The sequence below is a fragment of the Plasmodium brasilianum genome, chromosome 9 (genome assembly GCF_023973825.1).
Source record: "Plasmodium brasilianum strain Bolivian I chromosome 9, whole genome shotgun sequence".
NCBI lineage: Eukaryota > Apicomplexa > Aconoidasida > Haemosporida > Plasmodiidae > Plasmodium > Plasmodium brasilianum.
Window position 1 is genome coordinate 2,051,457 of NC_090122.1, and position 23,902 is coordinate 2,075,358.

Here is a 23,902-nt window from a genome sequence, read left to right on the forward strand (position 1 = left end):
TATATATATGTAAATGTACATATGTAAATGTACATATGCAAATGTACATATGCAAATGTACATATGTAAACACAAACATAAACTAACAGTTTGTAAATGCATACCAGAGTTCGGCTACTAATTTGTCACTCATCATTTATCACACAAACACGCACGCTTTTTTTTTTTCTAGTGTAATATACAACAATATATAACACCTAAAATATATTTTAATTCTTCTTATTATTTCCTTTAAAATATATATTTTTTTTCGTATATACTAAAGAGAAATAAATAAACTTGCAGGTATGTTCATGCGATATTATAGTGTACATATATGTCTATTAAAAATGTTCATTTTAATTATTTAAAAAAAAAAAAAATAGGGAAAGAAAGGTAGAAGAAAATAAAGGAAAACAAGTACACACTTGTTAATATACATACATTACATTTATATATATATATTATATGTATATAAATAAGAATGTATGTATAAATATATGTGTAAATATACGTGTAAATATACGTGTAAGTATATATGTATATATATATGAATGTATGTATAAATATATGTGTAAACATGAGTGTAAGTATATATGTATATGTATATATAAATATACATAAATATATATAAATAGTTTAACAAAAAATGGTTGATATATATTTTATTATACACTTGCAAGGCCTGCGATTTTGTGGCAGCAATACACGGTAAAACACTTTCTTTCTTTTAAGTTGAAAGATGAACTCACGAGGATTTACTATTACAAAATATTCAAATGTATTAAAAAAGAAAAAAGAAAAATCCATATATAAATATATATTTTATTATAACAATATAACAATAGAACATTATAACAGTAGAACATTATAACAATGTAGCATAAAATGCGCTTTAAAAATAATGCATTGCAGAAATACAGCTTTTTTATTTTTACTTATCTTTTTTATTTTTTTTTTTAAATTTATTTTTCATTATTTTAAAGTTGTTTTAATCATAGATTTTGGGTCGTGCTTCGTATTTTTACCCTTTATAAATTAATTTTTTTTTTTTTTTAATACGAGTATGCAATATGTATATAAGTATATACATATATAAATACATATATAAATACATATATAAATACATATATAAATACATATATAAATACATATATAAATACATATATAAATACATATATACATATTTATATAAATACATATATATATATAATAATATTAATATATAGCTGCTTTATGAGTGTATCGCTATGTTATATATCACTATTTTTAAGATAATTTTAAAAGAGCTAGGTAAAACTATATGCTTTGCGTAATTAAGTACTCTTTAATGCGCTTTAAAACTAATATTGTTCATGTCATTTTACTGGCAAATATAAAAAGAAAATGCCATTTGAAATTAAAAAAATAATAGATCTATTTAAATAAAATAAAATATTTTTATTTCGTGCGTATAGTTATTTATATTTCTTCATATTAATAATAGTACTTTTATTATTACATATTTTATTTTTTTCGTGTTACTAAACTATATTTTCGGAAAGGCATATAATTTTCGAGTTGCTTTTATGTACCATTATAGAAATATGCACATAAATGTATTACGTTTGTATGTACGTATGCATAAGCTTAACTATGCATCTGCAATAAACATATGAAAAGCGGAAATGCTCCCATAAAATGTGTACAGAAAAAAGGAGAAAAAATTTACTACCAAAAGGCCGCATATATAGAACTAGCACATGACAACAAAGTTGGGTATAGTATATATCGTTTAAGCATTTCTTTCATTTCTAACATTTCTTGCATTTCTTGCATTTCTTGTATTTCTTGTATTTCTTCCATTTCTAATATATCTAATATTTCTTGCACTTCTTTCATTTTGTATATTTCAAATTTTTCTTTGTAATTTTATTAATTTTTGCAAAAATTTTGAATATTAACCAGCTTCATGCATATAAAATATGAGCTTAATTACCCAAAAAAAGTTTGCCCCTTTTTAACGTAAATATAAATATATAATATTAGGTTTCGAACTCTCTGTATAAGGCTTTTTTAATTTTTTTTATTTTTATTGTTATTGATAACTTTTGAGAACTGGGGGGATTGTATTATGTGAATTTTACATGTTTGCATGTAGATTCATGTGCATATTAAGAATTTAAAGTTCTGTCATACGGTAATTAAATTCTTGCCTGTTCATAATTATGTTTCCTTTTATTTAGCTATCAATCATGTGATAACAAAAATATGCATTAGTGATCTGTTTTTTACTCTGATAATAAAAAAGAAAAAAAAAAAAAAATAGCTGTGGTAACAATAATAGTAGTAGCAGTAGCAGGAATGGCCAAGTGTAATGCGTCAGGAAAATATACAGATAAAAAGGTAGTACTCGTGATTGTTTCCGAGAAATTAAAGGATGGAAAAATATTTCGAAGTTATATAGCGGTTTGTTTGTACTATTTTTTATTCTGTTGTTTTTTCCTTTTTCTCTCTTCCATCTTCTTTATACATTCTCAGTTCATCCATTTCCTTTTACCTGTATCCCCTTTTTTTATCACTTAAGTTTATGTTAAAATTGCCCTTAGGGAATAATTAAAAATATGCCTTACGTTCAGGTTCATGTTATGAGCATTTCATCAGTGTAATCTCTAATGACAGTAGTCGAAAAAAAGATATGGATGGGTGGGGTGCCATAAAACGGCAGTGAATAGCTATAATATATACATATCATTTCATATATCGACAGAAACACACAAGTGTGATTATATCAAGAGGTCGGAAAGGAATCTATCTCTATGTATCTATATCTATATATCTATATCTATATATATATATCTATATCTATATATATATATATATACAATGCTTTACGCAATATAATGTATATATCTCAAGTATGCACGCACTTTATTTTTTTTAATTTATCCTATTTATATTTTTCTGTTTATATATAGCAGTTTTTTTTTTTTTTTTTTGTTTGTTAGTTTGCTTGTTTGCTCGTTTGTTTTTATTTTATTATTTTTTTTTTTATTTATTTATTTTTTTTTTTTTCTCTGTTATTCCTTTGCATTTTAGCTAAAAGAAAAATAGCAGCGTATCGTTTTCTTTTTGCACGTTGGTAGGAAATATAATTGGGGATGTTATGCAAGAGGAATAAATTAAGCTTACGTGATATTAGAAGATACACAGTTATGTCAATTTTACCCGAATCTGTTTTTCATAATTATGTAATTGCTCTAAATAGGTTTCTAACCATTTGGGTAGTGGAATAAATATATATATGCTCGTGTGGGTGTATATATATATATACATATTACTACCAACTGATGGGTTTTTTTTTTTTTTTTCCTACTCCCCCCTCTTTCTGCCTACTTTGAGATGACGTATAAAGACAATAGTATAGAAGATGCCTGAACGAGCCAGAAAAATAGATATTTTTAGGATAAGAGAACATATGCGATGTTGTTTCGAGGAATGAGAACTTCACTAGTTCATTAGTTCGACAGTTTATCATTAACTTGTCATCTCTTCAACTCAGCAGTCATTACAACCGTATATAAGTTACAGGAGAAAGGAAGAAGGACTTTCAATATTCTAAAATTGAAAATGCTAGAATTGAAAATACCACAACTGAAAATGCCACAACTGAAAATGCCAAAACTGAAAATGCCAAAACTGAAAATGCCAAAACTGAAAACTATATTTTTCCTTTTTGTCTTTTCCTTTTACTTTTTCTTTTCCTTTTCCATATTGAACAAGAGTCTTTATGTGAGAAGCCGAATTTTAGTTAAGAATGTAACAAAGTATGGCAATGCTTGTAAGAAAAAGAAAAAACTTTCTGATTTGAGTTGTATCAAAAATGTATTAAGACGAAAGGAAATGATGAACAAATATTCTCCATATACAACATGTAAGGATAAAATGGATGGTTTAGTTAGTGTTAAGAAAAGTAGAGGATTGGTTTTGTATCATACAAATACACTTGTTCAAAATTTAAATTTTGTTGTTAATATATATAGGGGTAAGCGTAAGGAGTTCACAATGGATGTAAAAAATAAATGTAATTCCATGTTAATTAGTAATGGGGTAAAATGCGGGACATGGATAAAGCCAGTTCCTCGTCGTATTTATTATAGGTTGTTTAGTGAACATGAGGGGTACAGAAGTAATATTACGGGAAAAGATACTAAAGTAGTTGAATTGGATAAGCAGTATTGTCGTTTATTTTTTCAAAAGATATATAGTAGAGTGAAAGAAGGTATAAATAGGGTAAGAGTGTACATGAAAGAAGACAATATGATGAACTTTCTATGGGTATGTAAAAACGTATTATGGAAGAGAAGTATTTTTTTCTTAACAATTTTTGTTATGATACATAGTGCTGTTATCAGTATAGTTATTCCAAGATTTGATAATTTAATTTTTAACGATTTAACAAATAGAAAATTCGATGATTTTTTTTTTTCATTATGTAATTGTATTTTAGCACGTGTTGTTAATATGTGTTTATGTGGACTAAGAAATTATATATTTATGATTACTAGTTCAGATTGTTTGAAAAAAGTGAAAAGAATTTTATTTGATATATATTTAAATAAAGAGTATGAATATTATGATAAGGTTGATTATAACACAGTTATAAATAAAGTAACAGTAGAGTCTCATGACTTTTCAGATATCATACCTTATTATATAAATCCATTTATAAGAAATTTTTTTTCTATTATTCTAAATTTTATTTATATTTTTTATTTAAATAAGAAATTGTCGATGGTTATTGCTGGTTGCTTTTTTTTTTCTTCTCTCCTGACTTTAATGTCATCAAAAATGAAAAAGAAAAGAATAAAAAAAATTAACAGAGAGAAGATCAATAATGCTAGAATATCTTTAGAATCACTTAATAACATGAATATTATAAAATTATTTAGCACAGAACTGCATGAGTATAACAAATACTCAACTTCTTTGAATACTATTTTAAATTTACAAATAAAGAAGGAACGATTTAATTTACTTCATATGATATTAAATAAATTGTTTGTTACTATTACGTATGTGCTTATATTGTTAAATGGTAATTATCTATTGAGCAGTAAACAGATGGACAAAAAAATCTTTACTTCCTTTTTTTTTTATATAAATAACATATATTCTTATATTGATATATTAGATTACTACATTGACATTTGTGATATAGTTCATCAGTATCATTACGTAATTAAATTAATCAAAATGTATGCAGTACAAAATGAAGGTTTACCATTTGGCAAGAGTAATAACGCAGATTCTATCTTATACGATAATGAAAACAACAATATGCCTTCAAAAATGGGACAAGCTAATCATATAGCTACATATCACAGTACTGATAATAACACTAGTGAAGATGTTTTAGTTTGTAAGACAAGTAGGAATGAAGAGAAAAGTAAAAAATATGATTCTTTGATCATTAATAGAAAAAAAAGTGCACTACTATTTGAGTGTGTAGATTATCAAGATAATGATGTAGTACTTAATTTTAAGAACGTGTTTTTTAAATATAACAGCAACCCCGATAATTATATTTTAAAAAATGTTAACATGAAAATTTACAAAAATTCTAATAATGTAATAATAGGTAAGAGCGGTGAAGGGAAGTCCACTCTTTTAAAAATAATTTTAAATTTATACAAATGTACGAAGGGAAAAATATACTTATACAATAAACTATTAAATAATTACTCAAGTCGAGAAATATTTGATAAAATTACCTATGTTGAGCAGCATTCAAAGTTATTGAAAGGAACTATAAAAGAAAACCTTACTTATGGTATTATAGACAGTAATCAATTTGATATGTTAGACTTAATTAACATATCGAAATGTTGTACCACTCATGAGTTCATATGCAGATTAAGAAAGAGGTATGAGACCGTCATTTCTAACAAAACGGAGTTATTAACATCATCGCAGAAACAAAAAATTTGCATCGCCCGGGCGCTATCCAAGTATCCGAAGGTACGTATCGTCTTCAAAAAATTGGCAAAATTAAAGGAAAAAACTTGACAGAAAAGCACACAAAAAAAAAAAAAAAAAAAAAAAAAGAATTGCGCAAAAGGAGCTTGCACAGCTGTAGTAACTTTATTAAACAAAATCTGAGAGTGAATTAAGCTATTTTTTTACTATTGTATATTGTTCATTTCACATTTCATGTAATGACGTATAATGGGCTATGCGTCCATTTTCTTCTTCTATCCATATGCGCATATGAAGGATATATATTTTTTTCTTTTGAACGAAATACCACACATCTAGTAAACTTTTCTGCCCGCACTATTTATCCGGTTTAGTTGTGTTCCCCATGTGACACATTGAAGTTTATATATATTAGTACATATGTACGTGTTTATGTATATGTATGTATGTTTTTATTTTTCTTCTCTTTGCAGATACTCCTGCTGGACGAGTCAACCTCAGCCGTGGACACGGAAAACGAAAGGGCAATTTTTGAAAATATAAAGAGAAATCCCACTTTTAAAAATTTAACAATAATTCGCATAACTCACAAGAAGGCCAACTTGGACTTATCGGACAACATTTTCCTTCTGAAAGGTACGTACAACGTTTTTCTATTTTGAGAAGGAACCTTGTCCGCGTGCAGTGTATTCATTGATGCGCTAATGTGAGTGTAGGCGAATGTGCACGTATGTGTAAGTGTATGTATATACATACATATGCATATATATATACATATATATATGAATTTACGCGTATACATATTCTCCTTTTTTATCAGATGGATACATAACTAGACAAAGGCGTGTTTTAAGTTATAAATAAGTACATTGCACAAATTAGTTAAATGTGAGTAAAGAAGGAAAAACATGAAAAAAAAAAAAAAAAAAAAAAAGAATATCACAAAGACGAGGAAGCAAATTAAGTATATAAATAAAGATAAATAATAATACAATTCACCATGTTTGAACATTTAAGCAAATCGTCTAACCGTCCTGGCTCTTTTTTTTTTTTTTTTTTTTCTTTTTTAGTCATATACTGTTTTTTTGCATAACCTGAAAAACAAATTAAAAAAAAAAAAAAAACAATTTTTTTTTATTATTTTTGTAAAATTGTTATGAAAATAAGTTTTTGAACTGCATTTTTGTAGTAGCTTTTAGGCACAAATATGTTCTTTTTAACGTCATTTGTTTTGTTTATGTACTTTATTTATTTTTATTATTTTTATTTTTTTTTTTTTTTCCTTTTTTCATTTGTTCCCTCTTAATTTATTACTTCAATGACACATCAAGGCCTTTTTGGTCTTCTATCTCCTGCGAGATGTGCGAGCAGAACATGTTCAAAAAGTTAGCATCTTTATCATTGAAAGAAATTTTATTCGTCGCATTTATTACTACGACAACACCGATTATGGTTTCCTAAAAAGAGACAAATGAGAAGGAGTTAAAAGAGGATATACTGTCTGTGTGTATTTTCTGGTTTTGTAACGTTTGGTCACTTTTCTCTTAATTTTAAATTTAACTGTTCTCTCGAAATGTTTTCTCTAATTTTTTTTCCATCAGTTTTTTCGTTGAATTTTTTTTTTTTTTTTTTTGGTAGCTTCCCTCCTTTTTTTTACTTACGTTTAGACTGAAGACAGGGGCCGCCATAATCTGGTGAACATTGATTCTCTTTTTTTCGAAAAATAAGTTTGCATTTTTATTAATTTTCAAGGAAGTTGCATTCTTTTGATGATCATCATTTTCGAATTTTTGGTTTTGCTCTTGATTATTTATAGGCATATTCAAATGGATAAAGTTTTTCAAAAGACTACCACTTTCATAGTTAATAGTTTTTTTACTTTTGTATACTTCTCCAATAATACCATCGCTAAGTGGAAAATGAACTAATTGATTGTCAATATATGAATAAAAATTATTGTTGGCCTTATCAAGGATAAATAAAAATGCATAATTTGAATTTATATAACTAGGTAATTTGCTTGACACAAAATTAAAAATTGTTTTATCAATATTCGGGAATTTACTAGTATTTTTTTTTTTTCTTCTATTTTTTTTTTCTTCTAATTTGTTACTATCTATAAATAATAAAGGTATCATACCAAGTAAACAACCAATAGCGATTCCTATAGCACTACCTATATAATAATATCTTCGAGTTCTGTTCATTTTTAATTGCTTATTTGTTAGATTAATTCGAGGAAACCCTACATAAGCAATTATTTTTTCAATATATCCTCCAATAAATATACCTAAAACATCACTAGTTAAATTTCCTAAACCCGCCGCGGCCATAGTACTAAAGCCCAAAAAAATACAAAACGTTGAATCGAACAAATCACCTGATATTATCATAAATGAATTGTCAACAAAACCGAAACATATAAAAGGAATACATCCAGAGAGTGCTACTAATATTAGGTCATGTTTTTTTATATTCATTTCTCCTTTTTCATGGCTCTTTTCATCAATCTGTTTCTCAAAATCTTTAGAATTGTACTCCACCCTTTTAAATACATTTTGATCGTATTTTTTACTTGAGTTGACGTTATTAGCATTATCGATGGTATACATATTTTTCAATGATTCTTCTAAAACTTTTTGTTGTATAATATTGTCTGCTTCGCTAATGTAACTACTTTTTTCTTTTTTTTTTTCCAACTTGGAACTTGGGTCACTTTTTACCTGACTATTTTCATATCGTTTGGAGTTTTGCAGAACAGTGTAATGTGATTTGCTACTTCCGTAGATTTTTTTTTGCTCATCTGTTTGGTCGAACGATTGATGTTTCCATCCCTTCGCTGCGTCATTCAGTCGTGTTGGTTCATTCGATGCAGCACTCACTTGTGTTTGTTCCTTCACAGCTATAACTAACCCATTTCCGCAGTTCGGAATTTTCCCCTTTTCGTTGTTATCTTCATTACATTTTACAACTTTCGAGTGAAAAGAATAAATATTAGAATATTTTTTGCGTTCTATACTATTGAGACTGTTAAGTTTGTTATATAAATAAACATGATAAATTTTTATTTTGTTACTTTTAATAAATTTTCTTAGTTCAATTTTGTTACATTGTAAAAATTTAAGTAATTGGTATAAATATACACCGTTTATCTTTTCTTTACTTATGTTTATCCCGTATTTGAAATAATTACTATGTACTTTCCTTTTTTTTCTTTTAATTAAACAAAAATTCTGTTTTTTATTTTTAACTACACTTGTTATTATCTGAGTTTGTAAATGGCACTTAGGAGTTGTATGATATTTTCGTTTCTCCATAAACATATTTTTTCTATCCGAGGTATAAAAGCTGTACATATTTTTTCTATTTTCTTTAAAATGAAAAAAATTACTTAATTGACGAAACTGATGACGTTCATTAAAACGAATGTTGTAACACAAAGTATTTTTCATAAAGTATTTTATGAGTGAATTATTTATAGTAACAAATTTTCTTTTTTTTTGTTGTAAAAAAGTGTTACTATTAGATATAAGAGAAATATGCTGAACATACATTTTCTGAACAAGCAAGGTAAACAAGAAAAAAGAAAAAAAAAAAAAAAGAAAAGTCAAAGTAAAAAATAAAAAACAATATAAAAACAAATACAAGAACAAAAAAAAAATAATTATAAATGAAGAAATAAATAAGAAGCAGATGATACCATAAGATATTTAAGGATAGAAACAAAAGCTAAAAAGATATATGTCCTTAATTTAATTATAAAAAGAAATATGAAGCAATCATTTACCCAGACACACACGAACACGCAAAACAAACAAAAAAAAACATAATATAACGTACCATAAAATATTAAAATATTAATAAGAGTGCAAAACAACGAATGTACTGAACGCTATGTGAAACACTGATGAGAGCATAAGAAAATGGTAATCTAATATATTATAATATAATATAATTCTTCAATTTATTGTATGCTTGTTTTAAAAAAAATAAGGGATATTTTTAGATAAAAGAATAAATATGTCGTGCTCTACAACAGGTAATGAATGTTATATCATGCTGTTGTGATGTTTATTCAAGTTAATTTTTTTTTTTTATTATTTCTTTTTTTTTTTGTGCTTAAATGTCTTTGACCTGAGCGAAAAAATGTAAGCATATAATAAAATTTTAAGAAATTTTGTTTTCGTATATGTAGCGTTATTGTGTATCGTATGCGTGTTCACGCAAAAGTAAGGATAATACATAGAAACACGCGAAATGATACACAAGTATGATAAATGTGTGCATATGTATATACTTACATACATACACACAAACATACTTATATATATACTTGTATATGTATACGTATTTCGTTGGACAGCCTTATTGTATACCATTAATGACTTATTTTTCACAGCGCGTTTTGCAGTGTTTTACCTTTTTTTCAATACCATTTGGAAGATTTATATAAGAAACAGAGTGAATGTTTTAAAACTAAGGAAAAAGTATTATTGGGGTTTTGCATATAAGTTACATTTATACAAATAAACATATATATACGTACATATATATATCTATATGTTTATGTAAATATGTATGTATATTTACATATGTTTATATATGGATATATGTATGATTATTTATAAATGTATTTATACGCTTTTCAATTCCTTGGTATTTCGAGTTATCGTTAAGAATATGTTGAAAATTCATTATTGCTCATTAATTCAATAAAGTTTAAATTTATCGAATATTGCATAAAATTTTGAATTATTATTCTTCAAATTGTATAAAAAATAAGAAAAAAAAAAATAAAATAAACTCACACTTACAATTGCTTATTTATTTTTAATTTAGGGTTTTGAAAAATGAGCACTCACATTTTGTATTACATATATATTTATATAAACAAATTAAAACTGTTTTATGTGCGTTCTTATATTATTAACTTTAACTGTATTATATACTCGTAATTTTATGATGAGACAACTGGAGGTAAAGAAATAAGCGAACTTCACAAAACAGAGAATGCAGCATTTTGAATGAACAGAAAAGGAAAAATAAAAAAGGAAAATAAGAACAAAATAAAAAAGGAAAAAAAGAACAAAATAAAAAAGGAAAAAAAGAACAAAATAAAAAAGGAAAAAAAGAACAAAATAAAAAAGGAAAAAAAGAACAAAATAAAAAAGGAAAAAAAGAACAAAATAAAAAAGGAAAAAAAGAACAAAATAAAAATGGAAAAAAAGAACAAAATAAAAAGGAAAAAAAGAACAAAATAAAAAAAGAAAAAAAGAACGAAAAAAAAAGGTAAAGAAAAATACATAAAAGAAAAGAAAAAAAATAACCTTAGTCCATGTCGAAGAATGCAAATTGAGCAATGACCTGCATTTTTAAAAATAGTGAAAATAGAGAAATTGCAAAATTAAAAGATCTCTTTGAAATCAAGTCAATTGATGCAATTTATGGAGACGAAATAATAAATAAAAATTGCAAAAACTGCAGAAATAGGAAAAACGGGAAAAATAAAAGAATTTGCCTGCATGGCAATTACCCCAATTATTTTTACGAAAGATACAAAAAAAGAACAGTATGTAATAAGGTGATAATAAATAGGGGAGACGCAAAATCATGGAAGGAGGAAGAAGAATATAAAAATAATGAACGGATTTGCTATATAATAGAGCAAACGAATAAGAAAGAGAAAGAAAATATTGATGATTACAGATTGACATATGTTAATAATTTAATTAAGGATATATTCAATGGAAAAGATATTTTAGATATTGGTTGTAATTGTGGTGTTACTACCTTTTTGTTAAGTTTAAAATACAAGTGCAAAAGAGTAAATGGTATAGATATTGATTATTCCATAATTAATAAGAACGTGGGTTTATTAAAATTATTTATTGAATTTGTTTTAATATATAACAGTCAAAAGCATATGATACCATTTTTTTTAAATCATAAAAATCTTTTTCAAATTCAGAAAGATATTTTTCTTGATCTGTACTTTTTATATGAACATATGAAGCAAGTAGGAGAGCTAAGGAATTATAAAAACGAACTTAAAGATTGGGGTGCCGTGACAGTTCAAACAAATGAAAAAGTTGAAAGGAAGTATGAAGTCATAAGAACAGGAGTTGTAAAAAATGCAGGCAAATTATGTGAAAAAAATGAGGGTAAATTATCTGATAAAAATTTGGGCTTTGTTAACGAAACGAGTAATATAGAGGATAGAGCAAACCAATACTATTTCCCTTTTAATATATACTTTTTGTGCTCTAACATTTTTGACGAAAAATTTGACAAAATAGAATGTATGTACGATATAATAATTTGTTTTTCTGTTTTGAAATGGATACAGTTAAATTATGGGGATGATTGTTTAGTTCTCTTTTTTAAGTTAGTCCATAAAATGTTAAAATCAGGAGGATATTTCATATTAGAATATCATAAAGAAATAAAATATAAAATAAAATCAAATGAGAAGAAATATTATAAACACGAAACGAAGCTAAATTATGATAATTTTGACGACCTTGTACAGGGAACATGTCACAATACACATAAAATGGTGCTTATTGAGAAAACACATTTTAGAGAGAATGAGAGGAAGGGAGATATTCAACGGAAAAAGAAAGGATCGGGCATGTTTAACAGAACTATTTGCATTTATCGAAAAGTGTAGGAGGCGCATACTGAGTTTGTATCCCAGCATGTACTTTCACGTATGTATATAAATTGGGGGTATGCATTCATGTATATATATATATATATATATATATATACATATATGTGTGTGTATGTATGTACGTATGCGTACATTTTGGTGTTTAATGGGCCTACTTTACTCCTTTTTTTTTGTGTTCACTTTTGTTATAATACATATAAATATACATACAATTATACGTACACTTATCCTTTTTTCATATTATTAATATTTCTTTTCAAAAATTTGGAACAGTTTTTAATAATAAATTTATATGTGTACATATTAAAAACCTAGTTAACAAAAAAAATAAAATAAAATAAAATAATAAATTTTCGAATTAAAAGACAAACACGTATATATATGTACACGTGCGCCCAAACAAATTACTTTAATAAAAAGGATGAAAAATAAGACAGACACATTATAAAAAAAAAAAAAAAAAAAAAAAACATATATATATATGTATGTACGTATACATATATGAATAATTAAGAGATAGAATAACAATATTAACCCTGAAGCTCAGGCGATTACAAAATCTATTCTTCTGTTGATTTAAAAGATTGAATTACACACCTACAGGCATTGTGTGAAGGGCGACTCGAGATGTAGCGAGGATTGCGAAGCAGCACTCAGGTCAGATGTTAAAAATGAAAATTAGCTTGTCTAAATTGATCAAACTTATTTCTAAGTAATCTACCGCATATTCCCGTGATGTTAAAGTTATGCCCTTTTTGTTTATATTGTTGAGGTTGGTGGCACTGCTACTGTTGTTGCTATTGTTGGTGTTTCTATTAACGTTACTATTATTATTGGCACTTGTATCAATGTTTATACTTCTATCATCGTTTATGCTTCTATCGTTGTTTATACTTCTATCATCGTTTATGCTTCTATCGTTGTTTATACTTCTATCATCGTTTATATTTCTATCATCGTTTATGCTTCTATCGTTGTTTATACTTCTATCATCGTTTATGCTTCTATCGTTGTTTATACTTCTATCGTTGTTTATACTTCTATCATAGTTTATACTTCTATCATCGTTTATACTTCTATCGCTGTTTTTGCTTCTATTGTTGTTTATGCTTCTATCGTTTTTTATGCTTCTATCATTGTTTGTACTTCTATCGTTGTTTATACTTCTATCTCTGTTTATACTTCTAGCGTTGTAAACGAATCTTTCATCACTACTATTTCTGTCGTTCTTCAGTGTGGCAGTGATGGTACTAACTTGTTTTATGTTGTTGCATATATCCACTTCTCTGTAGTTTTCCTTCTCGCTGATACACATGTTAGACCTATTATGGAGGTTATTAATTTCATTATTTTCGTAGAATTTCCTAATGTAAATATTTTTAGCTATGGCATATAAGTTTTCCCTTATTTTGTTACTTGTATAATAAATATTTGTTGAAAAGGACAAGGAATGCTTAATATAAGTTTTGTTATTGTTACTATTGTTACACTCATGGCATTTTATATATCCATAATATAATAAATTATATAATTTTTTTCTAACATCATTCAAAGGTATTAATACATTTTCACTGATAACTTCATCATTCAATTTTTGCTCAGGTGTTGACATGAGGAAGCTCCATATTCTTAATGCATCTGAACCATTCATATTTTCTATTACATTAGATGTTATTTTGTTTTTATAAATTGTTTTAATATTTGTGAAATCAACAGAATATGTAATTATGTTATTATATTGTGTTTTTATTAACTGTTCAGGATATTTTATCAGTATATTTAAATTTTGTAACACTGTATTTTTATCAATAAATATTTTTTTCTTTTTTAATTTTTCAATTACATATTTTTCTATATTTTCAAATGAACAATAAAAAGGATTATCCCTATATGTGTTGTCCTCTGCACAATAAGTAAGTTGAACATTAGTTAATAAAAAGAAAAATATACATTTTCCTATTTCGTTCAGGTTAAAATAGTTTGTTATAAAATTAAAACATTCTTGTTTTAGAAATAAAAGAGATAATACTTCATTATTTGCTTGGAAGTAGATGAATGGGTTATCAAGATATTCAAAGAGATTATTTTGCATGCTCCCTTTATTTAAAAATTTGTTCGTATCATATGAAAAGTTGTCCATGTAACAAGAGGCCTCTCTTTTTTTATGCAAAATTGTTATGGCATTTTTTCCCCCCTCATCCTCTTTATCATTATAATGTAGTTCTTGTGCGCCTTGATTACTATGTTTATTACTGCTGATGTTTTCGCTGATTCCAGTAATACCACCAATACTATCATTACTTCTATTATTACCACAAAAAATAGTATCACTAAAACTATTTTGCTGGTTCCTTTTCTTATATTTGCTATTCCCATTTTTCTCTTGTTCACTATGTACATTGAAAAGTATGTCTTCTATATTATCTGAACTTTTCAAATTATTATCATTTTGAAAATTATCTTTTTTGTCATGTATTTTTCTTTTTTTAACATTACTTATCGTGTTTATCATTTCTTTCGATATGATGCTGCTATTTTTGTTCTTTTTTGTTAACTCCTTTTTTGTTACATTGTGAGTGTTCGTTTTGCTTGTCTCCTGCATTTTGTGATGAACAGAAATACCGTTCATGTGGTTAATATTGTTCACACTGCTAATACTTTCCATGCCGCTAATGCAGTTTATGTTATTGTCAATACTAATGTTTTTATTCTTTGAAAACTCTGATATGTTAATTGGTTCACTATTTTTGCTTTCCCTAGGGTTAATATTGTGAAGACTAACCTCATTAGAGTGATATGAGGGTTCTAAATGACCAAAATTTATATCTTTATTCTTTGAGCCATCTTTTATTTTATTTTTCTTAATAAGGTCTGATGTGTCATTATTGCAATTACAAGATAAGTTATCAGTATTTGCAGTATAATAATTAATAGTACTGTCATATATGATATTATTTTCACATACGCTATTTTTATTTTCAAATATACTTTTATTATTTTCACTTATGCTTTTATTATTTTCGCAAATATGTTCATTAAAATACTTACACTTTTTTATAAATTTCTTTTTTAATAATTGAAAAAATATTAACTTTAATTTTTTTTTGCTAAAATTTGGAATCTCTTTCTTACACACCTCAACATAATCATCCTGTCTGATGTTCTTTAAGCAATTTTCCATGGTAATTCTACCTTTTTTAATAACTCTCATTAGAAGTACCTTTTCGATAAAGTTTATTATGTCTCTTCTTTCTGGGCTCTCTTCAAAGGTGTTACCACTACTGTTGTTACTACTATTTTTGTTGTGGATGTTGCTTCTATTGTTGGTGCTGCTCCTGTTGTTACTACTATTTTTGTTGTTACTACTACTCCTGTTGTTACTACTACTCCTGTTGTTACTACTACTCCTGTTGTTACTACTACTCCTGTTATTACTACTACTCCTGTTATTACTACTACTCCTGTTATTACTACTACTCCTGTTATTACTACTACTCCTGTTATTACTATTACTACTGTTCTTGGTATCGTCTAAATATGCTAAACTATCGTCAAGTATTACATCCGATACAAAGAAATTGTAACATACGTTGGAACTGATAGTAGATGAAGACCTAGAAGATGTAAAACTGTTCATATTTTCTAGGTTATCTTCATTCTTTTCTTTTATATGTGTTGGATGGATGTAATAAAATATAGAGGCATATCTCACAAGAACATAAATATTTTTAATTATAACAAAATATTCTACTCTTTTTATTTTGCAAATACACAAGGCACACTTACATCCTTTCATGTACTTATAATTTTCGTGATCCGGTAATAAAATAATCTCTTCGTTCAAATTGAGACCCTCCCTAGTGCTTGCTCGTGCGTTTCCTCCTGTGTTTACTTCTGAAGTTACTCCTGTAGTTACTCCTGCTTCCTCTACCTGTGCTTCGTTTCTTTTTAACGTCTTCTTTTTATTTGAATGAAGGCCCTTGCTGTACTTTTCCCCTAAGGTCGTGTTACTCTTTCCATATTTGGAGGCAATATGGCTACATTCCCCTGATTTGTCATAAATTATATGAATATCTAAAATATTGTGGATCAACAGATATAACAAAATATTTCTAACTATACTGAACTCATAATTGGATAAATTAATAATTTCGTTAATGGTTAATTTATTTCCATATAATAAAATTAGTTCTACTATTTCACTGCAAGTATGTCCAAATACATCACATATTATGAACTTTAGATAATCTAGTTCGTTGCTTATCATTATATTCTTTTTTTTTTTTTTTTTATAAAAATACAATCAGGAAAAACAGTTAAAATTGTACATGAACCATAAAGCAAACATTCAAACGGTTAGAGGTAAATTTAGAATACTGGAAAACTCCGCATTTATAAAGAGGAGCTCAGTCGTAAAACGCTGTTTTGAAAAATAACGAGAATTCAGTTAGTTTAAATGTATAACTTCTGTTCCATGAGCATTATTACGTGAGCATTATTACGTGAGCATTATTACGTGAGCATTATTATGTGAGCATTATTATGTGAGCATTATTATGTGAGCATTATTACGTGAGCATTTTTACGTGAGCATTATTACGTGAGCATTTTTACGTGAGCATTATTACGTGAGCATTATTACGTGAGCATTTTTACATAAATGTACATCAATATGCGAGATATAAATCAGCCTTATCCAGCAGATAACAAATGTATGAATGCATGTAGGTATGTTATATATATGCTGTTTTAATGTGTGGGCATCACAAGGGCATATAACATTGTATCAACATAAACATGTAACTAAACTTGTTTTGGTTAGCAGTTCGTACATGCGTCTCACATAAATAAGATGGCTACATATTTACAAGTATGAACAGTGAATTTTTTTACTATCAAAATATACGGTAATTTATCACATAAATAAGGTAATGTGACAAAGTAAAAATGGTTCAAAACTGAAAAAAAAAAAATTTAGAAATAAATGTATAAAAAAGAAAAAAAAAGAAAATTATTACATTGAAAAAAGTGAGAAATTCGTTACATCAAAAAAATAAATAATTCGCAATAAATAAAAAAAAAAAAAAAAAAAACTTTTAATGAAAATTATTGCCTGTACATGAATATACATAATTTTAAAATGAGAACGTTAATATATATATTAAAACGTGAAGCTTTTTTTTTTTTTTTTTTTTTGTTTTTTATATAAAGTAATACTACACTAAACAATGTATTTTATATTGTAGACTATAAAACAATTAAGATAATTTAACAAAAATATGGGATCAGCATTTTTAATTTAGCGAGTTAGAATTATTTCTTAAGTCCTCATATAGACCACATTTAAAGGTGTCCCTATTACTTCTGTTCGTGCTGCAATATTGCAAATATGTTATAAGGACATATGTAAAATATGAATGTACATATAATATGCACATGTTGTATTGCCGTATGGACACAAAGTACACCTTTTTAATCTATATTTTTGTATGCGGCCGTTTTTCCTTTAAGTCCATAAGTATTCAGTAAAAATTATGTAAACGTATATATGAAGGATTATTTAGAATGAGATGTTGTCCATATCGTTTTAACATTTAAATTTTTAATTTATTTTTATTTTTTTTCTTTTTGGTTACTTTATATATATGTTTGTATATATACCTGTGAGGATTGCAGTTTTATGAGCAATTCATTTCTTACTAGAAATATGCAAAAAAAAAGAAAAAGATGCGCCATAAGAAAAGAAAGGATATATTTGAAAAGATGAACCCGCTACTAGAATATAGTATATGTCTTTTTACCTATTGACATAAACCCACGTTTGTGCTCAGTAGAATAAATTTTTTTTATTTTTATTTTTTTATTTTTTTTTTATTTTTTTTTTATTATTTTATTATTATTTTTTTATTATTTTATTTTTTTTAATTGTACTAATTACATTAGAAAGAATAAAACAAGCTGTTTTTAATAAGCCTATGCTTAATATCAAAAGGGAAATATTAGAAAATGATAATTCGAAATTAAAAAATAAAGAAAATAATCACTCCGTTTGGAATAAGATTACACAGAATAAAATTAATAAGGAGATTCAGGCCTCTTCCAATAAGACTGTACAAAAAGATTATTTTAATAAGAATATTAAAAACGTTTCCAGTGAAAGTAATCAAAATGTAATTAGCGAAAATAGTAGCGAACATAATGAAGCGATTATAAAAGAATACGAATCAACAGAAGACGAAAATGTGAAACTTTCCCTTATCTGTCACAGTAATGTTGTAAGTGGGGCTCAAAAGAAAAATGTGTCTATCGGGAGAAAAGCATCTTGTTGTACATACATGTATGCTTATTTGTACAAACTTATATGTGTATATGTTTACGCATAATTATGTGTTTTATATTACGTTATATCTGTATATACGTATATATGTTTTAGGAGAAAAATGCTACAGGACTCGTAAAATACGAATACTGCTACATATGCGAAATGGCCAAGCCCTGTTCTTGTGTGGAAGAGCATTTCCAATATGAGCAAGTATACATATGCAATTACTACTAATATGTTTGAAGAAGTATACACATAGGATAAATGCTAATACATTTTTGAAAATACACAAGGTACATTTTGAATATAAATAAAGATATATTTTTATTGTAATTTTTTTTTTCAATGATCAGGACATATCCACATGGAATTACGGAAAGATTAAGTCAAATATTCACTCTAATTTCAGAGATATATCGGTAAATGTTTCTTGCTGATGTGTTCATTTTTTTTTTTTTTTTTTTTTTTTTTTGAAATTCTTCATCCCCTAAAATATCTTTTATCGATTACATTGTATATTCACTGCCTTTCAGAATATTATGGATAAAATACAATCTAGCAAGAAAAAATTAGAAGATACCAAAAATAATATAGAGTTAAAGAAAAAGGAAAATAAAAACAGCTTTACTGTTAATCTCTTGTATTTTTTTGGCTAAAAATATATATATAGATATATGTATATATATGTAAAATGACTGTTATACATTAACCTTTTAAACTCAGGAAAAACGTCTTAAAAAAGGGTGTTTGTGGAAAGAATAAAAGTGCGCATTTATTTGCGCTGTTTAGTTTTGTTCCTCTTTTCATATGAATTTTTTGTATTATTTTGCACTTTTTTGAATTTTTTCTGAGTGAAATAATTTAGCTTATAATATAGATTCTAAAGTATACGAACAAGTAAGAAAACAAGCTAATGAATCTTTTTATTGACAGATAATAAAAAGGAATATAGCAAGAACTTGAACCCATATGAAAAGTATGTATATACAAATATACACATATACATTTGCATATGTGCATTCATTACATTATTACTAAAACAAGAAAACAGTAATAAAAATAATGTAATAATATTTGTTAGTAATTAAATCCAATGGAAATAAGCACAAATTCTAAATATATTATGGTATTTATAGTAAATGAATTAATTTTGCCTTTCATCATTTTTGATATTATCAGATTTTACCATGAAATAGTAAAAGTCATTAAAAGAAAATTAGATAACTTCAGAAATGGGCGAACTGTGGTTGAGGATGAACTAGGTTATTTTTCTTTACTTGTTTTTCCATATATATTGACTAAGCTCTTACACATACATACTTACATACATAACATACATACACATATATATATATATATATATATATATATATATATATATATGTGTGCAAATATATGCATATATGATTATTTTTTTTTTTTTATTACCTACCTTGAACTTCAAATAATACAAAGGAAGGGAAGCGGAGCGCAAAATCGCCTTTGTAATACTATCCATCGAAAAAGGGCAAAATAATACCAACCAGAAATATTTAGTTATATGTATATTTATATTTACATTTTTATAACATTTACTACTTAGAATGATGAGGACGGGGAACATATCATGAAAAAAAGACTAGAAGCATTATGCGACATAGAAAAGTATTAAAAACGCTTATATGTTCAAACATTAATACGTTAATAATTTATGGTTAATTTATGATCTTTCTATGGTCCTTATTAGGCATCTAAAAATTTTATCCGTTGGTATATCTATAGTGGCTCATTAATTATGGTTTATTTGCCTTTTTTCGATATTTTTGCTTTATTAATTTTACGCTGTATGTTTGCATCTTACGTTTCGTTGCCTTGTAGAAAGCACTTACAGTTGTTGCAAGATTTATTCGAGGAATACAAAGATATGGAGGAAAGAATGTTATGATAAGAGTTTTGTTCCAAATGGGTTTGCTTTTATGAAATTTCTCACACATACTTATACAGAGGCATATATATTTATATGAATATGCTTGTATGTACATTGCTGAGATGTTATCTGACGTTACTTGAAATTTTTTTTAAGAATCTGTGTGCAAAAAATGCCACAAACGAAAGGTATTTTGACAGAAAACAATATTTCGAAAATTAAAGATTGATATTAATTACATGTTATATGTATCCACATTTTATTTGTAGCATTTTTAATTATCCTGCAGATGGAATATTATTTAAAAAAATTAAACAATAAAAAAAAATAAAATAAATGTACGTTCTTTACGTATTTTTTTTTTTTTTTTTTTCTAATTAGTGTGTCCAAATTTTTAAAATTTTGTCTTTTCCTCCTGAAGCAACAAATTTCCCATCATTCGACCAATCAATAGCATAAACAGCATCTGAATGTCCAGGCAAGTCTACAAGCAAGATTTTGACTGTTTTTTTATTCTTTTCTATTTGTTCCTTTTCGTCTTTTTTTTTTTTGTTAAATTTTTATCTTTTTCATTTACATCGTTTGCACCGTTTGCATTAAGGAGAGTGCCTCCCTCCTTTTGTTCTTCTTCTTTAAAATGAGAAACGTTTTCTTTTTTTTTGAAATGAACAAATAGATGGTTTATTTTCCATAATTTTAATGTACTATCCTGACTACATGAAACAACGTAGTTGTTATCTATTGACCATGCAATTTTATAAACAGGTCCAACATGCCCACGATAAACAGCTAAAAATGTGCCATCTAAGCCGGACCAAATTCTAATACTTTTGTCAAAAGAAGAAGATGCAATTAATTTTCCATTTGGTGAGAACTGTGCATGTATAACTGTTTTTTGATGACCTATCAATCTTGTACTTTTATAAGTATCATTATTTAAACAATCAATTAAATACAAAGTGCCATCATCTGATCCACTTACAAATTTTTCATTAGTCTGATTTTTTAAAAAATTCTGATATATAATTCTAGCCTTTTCAATACAATTTTCAATATGAGTTTTATTTATTACAACGTCTAGGTTATATATACCATTTTTTAATATCCTTTCTGAATTTAATGATATGCAATTTACCCAATGTTTATGACCTATAAAATTATAAATTAATGAACCCTCATTGACATTCCATATTTTAACAGTTGTATCTCTTGAACTGCTATAAATTCTGCTGTTTTTTTCATTTATTCCTGACCATAATATACATGTTATTGTATCCGTATGACCTGTTAACGTTTTTTCAACCATATTGCTAAGAATATTATTTATTCTTATAATTCCATCTTTTCCTGCACTGGCTAACCTACTATTTACAAAATAGGAGTCCCTTTTATTTGAAAATTCTGAGGCTGATCTCTTTTCATTTATATCATTTTTATTACTTGCGAAGTTGTGCTTTTCGCTATTTTCGTTATTTCCGTTTTTTTCTTCCTTACATGTTATTTCTGTTTTTTCGCTAGATTGTTCAGGTGACTCCCCATTGATGGGGCCATTTTTAACATTATTCTCATAAGAATTGGATGTATTTTCATTTTGGTCTTTCGTTTTTTTTTTTTTGTTATCATCACTTTTGTTTTGCTTGTATATACCATGCGATTTTTTTCTTTTCATCGAATCATTACTATTTTTTTTTATGTTGACTTCCTTTAACAAGTGTAGGGGTTCAAAGCATAAGGTAGTTACTTCTTTTTTATGACCTGTTAATATATTTAATAATTTCCCTGTGTGTGTGTCATATACACAAACATTTTGATCCATTCCTGCTGTGGCTAGGAATTTATTATCTGGTGAGAACAAAACGGCTAGCACCCAATTTGTATGATCTTTTAATGTTGCAATTGGAGTTTGGGTATTAATATCCCAAAGACGAATTGTATTATCACCTGACCCTGTAGCTAAATGCAAGCTATTTGGACTAAAAGCTAAACAAAGAATAGAATTTGTATGTCCAGGCAAGGTAGAACAACAAGTATTAATTTTTTTAACTTTAAAAATATTTAAGGGAAAATATTTTATGGATAATACATTTTCACTACTTATATTATTATCTTTTATAGCATCATATAAACTATTTTTTATAGGCAATTTATCATTTATCATAAATGAGTAATTAATGTCTTCCAAATCTTCTTTAATGAAATCATCTTTTTTTTTCTTAAGGTCATTTATTAATTCATCTAAATTATCTTTTGTAATTGATAGGGGTACATTAATTACAGGCCCTGTCGCTTTATTTTCGTGATTAACAAATTGAATTAGTATTTCCTTTGTAAGTACGTTGTTATTACTGTCAACTTCCATTGTGTTTTACTAAATTCGGTAGTTGTAAGAGGAAGGGAAAACAAGAGCAAAATTCGCAGAAAAAAAATAGAAAAACAAAAAAACAAAAACAAAAAATCATACAACAAACATACTAACTAACAAACAAACGGTATATGGAAAAAATACCTCTTTGTAAAAGAATAAAGATCAACAAAATTAAAAGCAAAAGAATAATGAAACATCTTATAAGTAAATTGAATATTTTTAATTTTTCCTTATTCTTCTTTTCCCATTCTCTAGCCAAAAAGCCATATATATTATTGCATTTATTTTTATGTTGTTACGTACTTACAATATTATACTGGAAATATTTATGAAAATACTATATAAACATAGTACTATATATATGTACTACGATATAATACAAAATATAGTATTATATCACATTATAATGCATTTTTATAAGTATATTCTATTTTTTTTTTTTTTTTTTTATAAATTGCAATTTTTCTACCTAAAAGGTAATAGCAAAAAGTAATCGCTATAATTTTGATCAATATATTGGGAAAAAAAAAAAAAAATTATTGCAAAATAGTGTAAAACAAATTAAGGTTACATAACATCGGAAACAGTTATAAATTTTGAGATTCTTTTCTTTCTCATTTTTAAATTGGTAAATTTCATCTTCAATTATTATTCATACTTTAATTTTTAGCATAATATATTTCAGAGTTTTTTTTTTTT

The 23,902-nt window shown here is 26.4% G+C and overlaps 6 protein-coding genes across 6 annotated transcripts; 3 read left to right on the forward strand and 3 right to left on the reverse strand.

Moving 5' to 3' along the window:
• Nucleotides 1–3,588: 3,588 nt before the first annotated feature.
• On the forward strand, nucleotides 3,589–6,801 carry MKS88_003046 (ABC transporter B family member 3; the record flags this gene model as incomplete). Its single annotated transcript, XM_067216104.1, has 3 exons — nucleotides 3,589–5,979; nucleotides 6,411–6,573; nucleotides 6,758–6,801. 3 exons carry the CDS (start codon nucleotides 3,589–3,591, stop codon nucleotides 6,799–6,801), a joined length of 2,598 nt encoding a protein of 865 aa, XP_067073617.1.
• Nucleotides 6,802–7,003: 202 nt separating this feature from the next.
• Nucleotides 7,004–9,491, reverse strand: MKS88_003047 (TMEM65 domain-containing protein; the record flags this gene model as incomplete). Its single annotated transcript, XM_067216106.1, has 3 exons — nucleotides 7,004–7,031; nucleotides 7,252–7,394; nucleotides 7,599–9,491. The coding sequence occupies 3 exons, from the start codon at nucleotides 9,489–9,491 to the stop codon at nucleotides 7,004–7,006; spliced, it is 2,064 nt and encodes a 687-aa protein (XP_067073618.1).
• Nucleotides 9,492–11,296: 1,805 nt separating this feature from the next.
• On the forward strand, nucleotides 11,297–12,607 carry MKS88_003048 (bicoid-interacting protein BIN3; the record flags this gene model as incomplete). Its single annotated transcript, XM_067216107.1, has 1 exon — nucleotides 11,297–12,607. One exon carries the CDS (start codon nucleotides 11,297–11,299, stop codon nucleotides 12,605–12,607), a length of 1,311 nt encoding a protein of 436 aa, XP_067073619.1.
• Nucleotides 12,608–13,268: 661 nt separating this feature from the next.
• Nucleotides 13,269–16,877, reverse strand: MKS88_003049 (uncharacterized protein; the record flags this gene model as incomplete). Its single annotated transcript, XM_067216108.1, has 1 exon — nucleotides 13,269–16,877. The coding sequence occupies one exon, from the start codon at nucleotides 16,875–16,877 to the stop codon at nucleotides 13,269–13,271; it is 3,609 nt and encodes a 1,202-aa protein (XP_067073620.1).
• A 1,708-nt stretch (nucleotides 16,878–18,585) lies between these two features.
• Nucleotides 18,586–20,856, forward strand: MKS88_003050 (uncharacterized protein; the record flags this gene model as incomplete). The annotated part of the gene is made up of 8 exons (XM_067216109.1): nucleotides 18,586–18,885; nucleotides 19,044–19,142; nucleotides 19,286–19,351; nucleotides 19,466–19,572; nucleotides 20,112–20,194; nucleotides 20,388–20,416; nucleotides 20,515–20,576; nucleotides 20,790–20,856. The coding sequence occupies 8 exons, from the start codon at nucleotides 18,586–18,588 to the stop codon at nucleotides 20,854–20,856; spliced, it is 813 nt and encodes a 270-aa protein (XP_067073621.1).
• A 502-nt stretch (nucleotides 20,857–21,358) lies between these two features.
• Nucleotides 21,359–23,197, reverse strand: MKS88_003051 (ribosome assembly protein 4; the record flags this gene model as incomplete). The annotated part of the gene is made up of 1 exon (XM_067216110.1): nucleotides 21,359–23,197. The coding sequence occupies one exon, from the start codon at nucleotides 23,195–23,197 to the stop codon at nucleotides 21,359–21,361; it is 1,839 nt and encodes a 612-aa protein (XP_067073622.1).
• Nucleotides 23,198–23,902: the final 705 nt, after the last annotated feature.